Genomic DNA, 10,699 nt, shown 5'->3' with positions numbered 1-10,699 from the left:
CCAGAGTTTCATTGTGCTGAGCAGAGAGATCCCAAGATTTGATTGCTTTCTCTGTCCAAAGTATATATATGCGATTAAATTACAATTGCATAGTGGTTTTTATTACTCTGTGTTATTATCATTTAAAATCCTCTTATTTCTTGGCTGAGTTGCTAAATGATACCTTGTTCTGTGAACCAGCTGCCACTTTTGTTCTAAAGCGATTGGATGAATCTTTTCAGCTTTCCTAGTTCCATTTACTGAGAAAGGTAGCTTCCCTCTGAGGTTATGGTCTCAGAAGTTGTTGGATGTTTCAAACCCTTCCCTGGAATGTCTGGGACTCTGCAGAAAAGGAACGAAGACTTTTGAAACAAAAGCGAGAAACTACTTGGTGACTTCTTCTTGTCTTGTGAAAATTCTGAGATCCATTCTTGCAACTGGAAATTTTCAAACACATTAAAATTATTCTACAATGAGAAAATCAACTGCATTATAATTCTGATACTTACTGACACATGAGTTATAAGGATGTTCTTTATTAAAAAAATCAATTAGTTCTTACACTCTTTATTTCGTTCTAGAACACATTTTCCCCCTTTTAACAGCTAAAAAAATCTATTTTAATTCAATTTCATTTTTAAAAATCCATATTATTTTAAAAACTTTAGTGGTAATTGTAATAAGTATCTATAAAGTGTTGCAGATGGATCATGCCCCCTCTTTCTGAGGCTAATGGAAGGTTATTAAAAAAATTCTTTCTAATGAACATCTATTCTTGTTGTTGTTTTTGTTGTTGTTGTTATTGATGTTGTTAGAGGTTATTACTTGACTTCAGGAATGTTAAATGCTAATGAGGGTCTTATTGTTCTCCAGATGTCTTCTTTCACCCCCCCAATATATATATATATATATATATATATATATATTTGTAAAAATGTGGTGAGTCCCTGAATGCACAATATCAAATGTTTCTGATTCAACTTGTGCACAATGCAATCTAGATTCTGTCTTTTTACATTGGTTTTCCTTTGCAGGGAAATGAAATACCAAAGCCTATCTGAAATTAAGGATTTTTCAAAAGTCTCATTTCCTTGGGAATTCTAAATAAAAGTTTATATTCATTATGGAGAATGTATTATGAGCTTGTCAAGGGCATTTTAATATGAATTTCTTTCCTGTTATGTTTATTTTTCCTTGGTGATTTGAAGTCGAAGCTGCTCAAATGAAAAAAAAAAAGAGGTATCTAAAACTACTTCTCATTATCTCACTTTCTTTAAATTGAGATTTCTGATGTTGAGGAGGAATGAAGTGAGTGTGCAGATTTTGTCCACATAATTCCTAAAAGAAAGAGCAATAGTCATGTTCCACAAACACCTGTATTCGACACCCCAATTAAATTGCATGGGTACTGGCTGAATCTAAAGTCCCTGTAAATGAATGTGTTTGTGTGTGTGTGTGTGTGTGTGTGTGTGTGTGTGTGTGTGTGTGTGTGTGTGTGTGTGTGTGTGTGTGAATATTTCCATGTGTGTGTGTCTGTGACTCAGTATATCTAGGTGAATATGTACATGTGTATGTTAGGATTTTATTGCTGTAAACAGACACACTTATCAATGCATGTTTTATTAGAAAACCATTTAATTGGGGCTGGCTTACAGGTTCAGAAGTTCAGTCCATTATCATCAAGTTAAGAATATGTCAGGATCCAGGCAGGCATGGTTCATTTGGAGCTGAGAGTTCTACATCTTCATCTGATAGTTGCTTGGAAATGAATAGCTTCCTGGCAGTAGGCAGAGGGCATTAAAGTCTGTTCCCACTCAACATCAAATGTGTTTTTGAGTGTTTATGTGAGTATTAGTATGGGTTCTATTGACATGAAGTGTCACCAGGATCATAGTAAATTTTGAACACTTTGTAACTTCTTTTCAGATGTTTACTCCATTATTTTCATGGCTGGAAACATGGTTGCCTTCAGACAGACACAGTGTTGGAGAAGGAGATGAGTTTTAGGTCTTGATATACAGGAAGCAGATGGAGACTGTGTCAAACTGGAGATTGCTTAAGGACAGCAGACATCCAAGCCTACCACCAAATTGTTACATTTCTTCCAACAAGATCACACCAACTCAACAAAGACACATCTCCATCATTGTCCCAACTACTCCACCAATGTCACACCTCCTGAAACTATTCCACACCTCCTGAGAGTGCCACACCTATTGGCACTATTTATATGGGCCCATTAACATTATTCTTAAAACTGTTCAATGGACCTTTCATTAAAGGTAACTTTAATGAAAGAAATAAAGAATGTTTCAAAAAATAAACAGGAGTATGTATGTCTTGGTTACTGTTCTCTTGCTGTGAGAGACATCATGACCAAACCAACTTATAAGAGGAAACATTTAATTGTGGTCTTAGAGTTCCAGAGGGCAAGTCCAGGATATCATGGTAGACACCATGGCAACACAGAGGCAAAACATGTAGAGCAGTAGTTGAGAGCGAACAACTTATGATGGAGATGGCAGAGAGTAATGAAAGAGGGAGAGAGAGAGAGAGAGAGAGAGAGAGAGAGAGAGAGAGAGAGAGAGAGAGAGAGAGAGAGAGAGTTAGAGAGAGAGAGAGAGAGAGAGAGAGAGAGAGAGAGAGAGAGAGAGAGAGAGAGTTAGAGAGAGAGAGAGAGCCTGATGGGTTTTGATATTTCAAGGCTCTGTGACAAGTCTCCTTTAATAATAAAACAAATTCTAATTCATTCTAAACAGCCCATCACCTGGAAAACTAACACATTTGAACGTGTGATCATCTTTGGCACACATTTATTCAAAAGAATAAAGGAATGAAAAAGAAAATGAAATCAACTAATAAGTGGCCATGACACTTGGTAGTATAGTTTATATCATTACTTTTCATTTCTCACAGTTTAGGGTTATTTGCATAACATATTTCTGATCAGCCATCATTCTCAAACAATCCAAAGGCATCCTAACCCCACCCCACACCCACACACACATTTCTACTTGATTAACCATATTGGCATTACTTATTTTCATGGAAACATATCCCTTATTCCTGATTTAGTTCAAATCGTGAGAAATGTTGATGTATAATTAATTCCTATTCATAATGGGATAAAACAGAAGTCAACAGGATTGAATCCATTGTTCCTTGGAGCAGAAGATTTCCCATCGATTTAGTAAAATATTATAAATATGATTTTAAAAGAAGGCAACACCCTGAAAAAGTCTTATTTTCATCTTTTCATTATTTACAGACCATTCTGTGGTATAAATAGGAATCTAGAGGAAGAAAGGTGTTTAAAGTCACTGACACACACACTTAACTGAGGTTTCCTTAGCACAGGAAGAAGATATATCAATCCTCTATATCTGGAGAGTTTCTCCAGGACCCTAATGATATAAAAGTCTTCAGGTCTCTAGGTTAAAACAACATTGCTTTTGCCTATAATTTATGGAAAGTAACCTCTTTTATACAGTAATCATATTGATGTGTGTATGCATACAGAAATATACAGGTAAGTCCAGAGGATAGGGAAGGGTATACTGTTTTCTGCTACTTCACTCCCTAATTTTCCCCTTGTGACAGGGTTTCTTGCTGAGCTAGGAGTGAGGCTGACATTCAGGAAGCCACAGTCATCCTTCTGTCTCTGCCACTCCAATTCCTAAGCACTGGTGTTGTAGGTGAATGTTTGACCAAACACTTGGCTTTACCCCTGGGACATCTCCCCAGATTCTTCTTTATTTTAAATAACCTCTGGATTACTTTTGCCCTCAATGTAATGAAACTGCTGTATAAGAATTTGTTATTTAGAAGATGGACATATAAGTGGTCTGTGTGTGTTCAGTACAGACATGGTATATTAAGAACTACTTTCCTTAATTCCTTGAGAATTTCATACACTATATTTTGATGGAATTTACATTCCAATTCTTTTAGTAACTCCTCCCAGAACAAAACCTGGCCCATTCCCACCTAACTCCTCCTGCCAACTTCATATCTCGTCTTCTCCCCTTTGTTACAACCCATTCAAATCATTTGTGTTTCCCATAAACTCTTGGACATCTGGCTTCCAGTAGAGAATGAACAATCTATCACCTTCAAAGTCAATACCTTTGATGAAAACTGACTATTCATCCTTCATCAACTGTCTATACCTTATCAGATAGTGATAAGTGATAGTGAGCCTTCCCGTTCAGTGATGGAAGACAGAATGGCCTGATTTTGTGCAGAAAGACACAGTTTTTCTCTTACCTCTGTGCCTTACAAGATTTTCATTCTCTTCCTTGAGGATTTCTAAGATTCAGCTCCTCTACTTCTTGCCTCTTTCTGTGAGTATTTGTGAATATGCATGTGTGTCTATATTACAGATGTCTGAGTTTACATACAACTCAACTCAGAGTGGGATTTTGCAATTAACTGCTGGCACTATCTCACACTAGACTATATTCCTTAATGCAGACTTGGTGTGGGTAAGTATCAGAAAGGAACTGGAAATTGCTAGATATCTTCAGAGTTAGTTGTAGTATAGGTGAAGTTTAGACTTCTGACCTTACATTCTGGCTAGAACCTATGGGTTTAAGATGCATAGATAGGTGATCAATATCCTGAACTTGCATTGCATTTTTGTTCTTTTTGAACAAAACAGAGATATCCTTGAAGAGATAGATGGATCCTATCACTTTGTTTCAAATAAAGAATTCTGTGGTTAAATTGTTTTGAAATGTCAGTCATGGGTCTTTGATGAAGGCTTTGTTCCACAGTACAATGTTCATAGGTAGTACAATATGCTCTCTGAAAAGTGATTGGAACCTGAGGGCTTTAATCAATGAGTTAATCAATCAATAAATGTGCATGGAATGGGTAAAAAACTTGTAAATGAACGTGGTCATTTGGACATGTCTTCAAAGCTGTTTATTGTCTTTGTCCCTTCTTGTGTTAATGCTGACTAGCTGCCAATAAGTTGAACAATTTTGCTGCTTCATGCCCTTTTCATATTCATGTGATCATGGATCCTTCTTTCATTTGTGATAGTAACATGTCAGGTTCGGAGGAAACATGGCTTAATTCTTTAATTTTTTTTTCTAGAAACGGCATGCTAAGTGTAGAACCAATGTTACCTAGTTGTTGTAGTTGGAATATTCAGCCACGGTATCTGTTGTCTTTGAGACTCAAGAACTTTGCTGCTACCCACACCACTGGTCTTTTTTCTGAATTCACTATTGTATTTTAGTAGATTTCAATATCATATGAAGTACCAGAAAAATGAGTGAAAAATGACAGTGGTGAGATGTGTTTAGAATTATTAAATTACACACTTAAAAATAAATAAATCAATGGATTTATATAGTACATAAATAAAACTCCAATAAAACTTCTGAAAAGGCTTAACTAAATGTGATGCTTCTCATGTGAGTTGTTATTTGTCATAGCACCTGTGATTTAGCTGTTAATAGTAGTGGGTTTTATTACTTATGAATCAGACACCAATACATCCATGAAGGGGTAACACTCCATTCCCTCAGGAGAAATAAATCAATTAAAAGTCATTGGATTAATTGATGAGAATTTTTTCTGGTTAAAGCTGACTTGGCAGGAAGTTGGACAGATTGGAGTGTCTCCCAGAAAGTGTAACACACATTAGAATGTAGGTGTTGTGAGGCTATAAGACATATTCACTACTTGTCACCTATTATTGAGTATTCTTGCTGTTGGAGGTACTTACCCTTCACTTCTGCCATGGAGGGAAGTGGGTCTATACCTAGTCAGAAGGAGGAGATTGGGATGAATAATGTTTGTGTGGGTTATGGAGCAGGATAAACCTTAATGTGCTGGGATTTTTTTTATCTCCAACTTGACAATCTAGCATCACCTTAGGAGAGAGAACAATTGAAGAATTGTCTCTATTCACTTGGTTTTTGGGTAAGTCTATGGGACATTTTCTTCCTTGATGGTCGATGTGTGAGGGTAGGCAACTGTGGGTAAGCTCATCAGTAGTCATTTATAAAAGGGAGGCTTTTACTCTGTATTTAAAATAAAATATTTGATCAAGCCACATGATTTTTGGTGGTTTGAATAAGAATATCCCCTATAGATTCATATATATGGATATTTAGTCACCAAGGATTGGCAGTGTGTTTAAGGATTAGAAGGAATGAGAGAAGATGTGGCTTCATTGGAGGAAGTGGTAGTGTCAATAAGGGTGGTCTTTGAGTTTTCAAGAAACCAATGTAATGGCAGAATATCTGTCTCTGTCTAAGGATCAATAGTTCTATTGCTCCAGTGCTGCGGTCACTAACTTGATGTTGGACTAAACTTCTGTAAGTGTATTCAAGCCCCCAGTTAATGCTTTGTTTCATAATAGTTGTTTTATCCATGATGTCTCTTCACAGCAATAGAACAATGACTAAGATAGGGTCAAGCAATAAGCACTCTTTCCTGGTAATGCTTCAAGTTCCTGTTTTGCCTTCCTTGGTAATAGTCTGTAACATGTAAGCTAATAACCCTTATATTCCCAAGTTATGTTTGATGTTAGTATTCATCAGTGTGAGAAAGATGCAAACTAGAACAATTGCATGTCATTATATACATGAGAATATCTTACCTTTAAATTAAAATAAAACACCTACACATTATTTGTCCTTATAGGATAAGTGACAGTGGTACTATTAGATATTTTGTTTTTCTAAGAAATTGTCTTACTTAAAATTTCTATTGTTGTAAGGACATACCATGTCCAAAGAGCTATTTCCATAGCAAAAGTTTTATTCAGCTTATATTCCACATTGCTGTTCATCATCAAAGTAGTTGGGAAAGAAACTGAAACAACACAGGTTCTTGGATCCAGAAGCTCATGCATAGGCCATGGAGTGGTGATGCTTATTGACATGCTCCTTAAGTCTTGCTTCCATAAGGAGCACAAGACTACCACCACAAGGGTGTCACCACCCACAATGAACTGGGTCCTCTCCCACCAATTAAGAAAATTCCTTACAGCTTGATCTTAAAGAGGCATTTTCTCAACTGAGGCTCCTCCTCTTTCAAGACTCTAGATCTTGTCAAGTTTCTATGAAACCAGTATGGCACTCTGAATGTAGTTGGACTACGAGGAGGTGTGGCCTTATAGGTGTAGGTGTAGCCTCTTTGGAGGAAGCATATCACTGTGAGGCTTTAAAGCTCTGCTCAGTGTGGAAGACACCATCCCTGCATGCAGAAGACTCTAAGCTTCCTCTCCACCACCACATATTCCCAGCCACTTGCATGTTTACTTCCTTGATGATAGTGGACTGAACCTTTGAAACTGCAATGAAATGTTGAAAAGCCCTAATGAAATGTTTCTAATGAGTTGCCTTAGTCATAGTGATTTTTCACAGCATTGGAACCCTAATTAAGACATCCAGCTAGCACAAAAACTCTCTTAAATACCAAAATTAATCAACAATAGAGAGTATTTTCAAGTCATTTGGCATTTAAACTTATTCTAGAGAAAAAACACAAATGATTGAGTCCATGACAAGCCTGACTAAAAACAAACAAAAACAAAACAAAAAAAAAAAAAAAAACAATACAAAAACAAAAACAAACAAAAAAAACCAAAGAAAACAAAAACAAAAACAAAACTACAACAACAATAAAAACAAACAAACAAAAGAAACACTCAGAGTGCATATGGGACCCAGTAAGACCCCCATGAAGCACAGGGGCTACTCAGGAGTAGTGACCAACTTATTGGGCAACCTCATAGAGTTTGAAACCCATGAGAACTGGCATAGAAAAGAGGTCAGCACATATGCATTGAGTACACCTTCACTGTTTTATGAGAATGAGGTCACACATAAATTTAAGACTGGAATTTCCAGGGAATAGACAGGCTGAAATGGTACATAGGTATGTTGGGAGTCAGATGTTTGGAGGAGAGCCAGGGGAACAGGCCATGGGGAACATTTTGATGGTCATCTGGGGCACTCCACAGAGACATCCAAAAGATCACAGGATTCATCCCAGGCAAAGAGTGCTCAGGGAAAGCACTCAGGATCCATGCCCCACCATATATTATCTCACCGTATACTCATTTTCTCTTTTAAATTACTATTTGACCTGATCGGCTGGCTATTTGTTAAGAAACCAAAGAACCTAATGTGGATATGTCCAATTTTAACTACTTGCAGAAAATTGCTATTCTTCCTGGGTCTCCTGCTTCACATTTTGAGAACTTCATCTTAGAATATTTTTGTTCCTCAGTGTCCTCTACTCCTTTGTGTGTCCTTTATTGTTTTTAAAGGTCACCATCAATTTAATCTTTCTTAACTTCTTCCTGGTCTCTTTTCTGCATGTTAATATTGGATTTCTTAAAAAGATATCTTAATGGGAATTGAGAGATGACCATGTTGTCAAGAGCACTTTTGTACCGCAAAAAAACTGGATTTGTTTTCTTGAATTCATATCCAATGGTTAACAATCAGCTTTAATGCCAGCTCCATGGGATCTGACAACTCATGTCTCTGTGGTCACCTATACTCTCAAGCTACTACCCACCCATATAAATAAAGATAATAAATCTTAAAATGAGAGACAAGTTTCATTTGGTTTCATTATTCAAATGAACCTGATTTTGTCTGATTTCTGAGTCTCTTTGGATCAGTTTTCTGGGTTGCACTTTGTGTAACAAGGTCACATTCCTTTTATCTATCACTCTTTCCCCCAACTTGTTGTTTCTCCCTCAGACTTCATTCCAGAGATTCTATCTATGTCCTGTCTTTCTCCCCTTCTTCCTAAAAATCCATCTATTGCTGCCATCCCTGCTCCTCTAAGTCATATCTCCAATTCCTTGCTCACTATGCAGACCACAGAATCTAAGTCCTGTCCATTTTAGCCTGTGTAATATTAGATGTATGCACTGTTCACAGCCTGAGTTGCAACTTTCATCTTGCTTTGATGTTCTTTCCACCATAGTCCATCTCTTCCAACAATGTGTTCACTAAAAGCATGCCATGTCACACGTATTAATTTTTAGAACAAAACAAATTTTATTGACAAAGATACTGAGGTTGTCAAAGACCCATAGGTACCCAACACAGGAAAATAAACATTTTTTTCAATCCTATAAGTTTACATTTCTGTACTTTGTGATTTTTTTTTTAATTTAAGTGATATTTGACACCAGAGTATAGACATAGATATGTAGGTCACCAAGAAATTTGATAAAGTACACAGTAGAATTGGCTAGAACTTTGTAAACAACCTTTCCGAACTTTTTGGATCCATCATCTCTGGTGTACTGCACCCAGGAACCTATTAAGAAGTCATTGTCATCACCTGATCTCGCCTCAGCCAGAGGGGTCTCTGGAATGATGTGGAGGTTACCTTCCTTGTAGTCATCCAGGAGCTGATAGACGTAGAGGACCGGATCCTTCTTGTAGGAAATGTAAAAATAGTCCTGTAAGAATGGCACCTGGGCTAGCACCATCCCACTCCAGTTGTCCTCAGAGCCATCTTTCCCCTCAAATTTGTGTTGTACCTCTCTGCAAACCAGGGCGCTGGCGAGGTGGACATCCCTCACCTGAAGAAAAACTACTTTGGGAGGCAAGACCTTAAGATTTAAAATCCTCTCATCGCTGTGGAGCTCCTGTCCGTAGACACTGTCAATTCCGTCATACTTCACCAAATAAAGAGAAGGGTTTGTTGGCAGTTGACCTAGAATGATGGCCTTCCAATGGGTGACAGGCTCATTACCTTGCTTCCACCCGTGAGAAATTCTGCAGCCAACAATATTCCCCAGGGCCTGGGAAGAAGGCTTCCTCCTACTCTTCTTCTTGAGTGATGTCATGCTCAGACTCTTCAGAGGTATTGTCTTCTACCTGGCTGTAGACCTGTTGTGCTAGATCACACTGTCTAAGTGGCTTCCATTCTCTTCAAATATCATACTTGCCCATTGCCTGGGACTGAAGATCTTGCCCTTTTACGCCAGACACAATGCTGTTGCCTCTGTCATATATATGAATTCCTTATGGGCAATGGTTATGGGTTGGGAGTGAATGCTGGACCAAGACTCTTCTCTACGAGAACTTCTGAGCATGTGAAGAAGACTATGCTAAACAGATTTGAGCTCCTAAAATTAATTTTATAAAAATAAGAAGTTAATAAGTCAGCCATGGTGGTACACGCATTTAATCCCAGAACTCAGAAGGCAAGGACAGGCAGATTTCTAAATTAGAGACCAGCCTGGTCTACAAAGTGAGTTCCACGGAAGCCAGTGCTATAGAGAGGAACCCTGTCTCAACAACAACAACAACAACAACAAGTAAAAGAAAACAGAAGAAAATCAAACGAAAAACAAACAAAAGAGAAATTCAAACAAAAAATAACAAAACAAACAATCAAATGGAGAAGTTAATAGGAAGTGGTGGTGACCCATAACTTTAATCATAGTACTCAAGAGGCAGAGTGAGGCAGACCTTAGTGAGATAAAGGCTAGTCTGGTCTACACAGTGAGTTTCCTGACAGCCAAATCTAAACATACAGAAACTCAAATAAAATTAACCAAGCAGGCAAACAAACAAACAAAGAAACAAAGAAACAAAAAAACAAGGAAATAAAAATAGTGTAATTAACAAGTAATTCTCTAGAGCTCAGAAGAATATACTCAGATCAACATTTATTTCTTCAGCCCTGAGTTAATTTGTCTCTGATGAGGATCATCTCCTTGAAA

The 10,699-nt window shown here is 37.4% G+C and overlaps 1 protein-coding gene across 1 annotated transcript; it reads right to left on the bottom strand.

The window, feature by feature from the left end:
- Positions 1–9,133: 9,133 nt before the first annotated feature.
- Gm20935 (predicted gene, 20935) lies at positions 9,134–9,817 on the bottom strand. Its single transcript, XM_017318841.1, has one exon. The coding sequence runs from the start codon at positions 9,815–9,817 to the stop codon at positions 9,134–9,136; it is 684 nt and encodes a 227-aa protein (XP_017174330.1).
- Between the last annotated feature and the right edge of the window lie 882 nt (positions 9,818–10,699).

This window comes from Mus musculus, chromosome Y (assembly GCF_000001635.26).
Source record: "Mus musculus strain C57BL/6J chromosome Y, GRCm38.p6 C57BL/6J".
In the NCBI taxonomy this organism is placed as follows: domain Eukaryota; kingdom Metazoa; phylum Chordata; class Mammalia; order Rodentia; family Muridae; genus Mus; species Mus musculus.
This window is presented reverse-complemented; position numbering and strand designations above follow the sequence as displayed.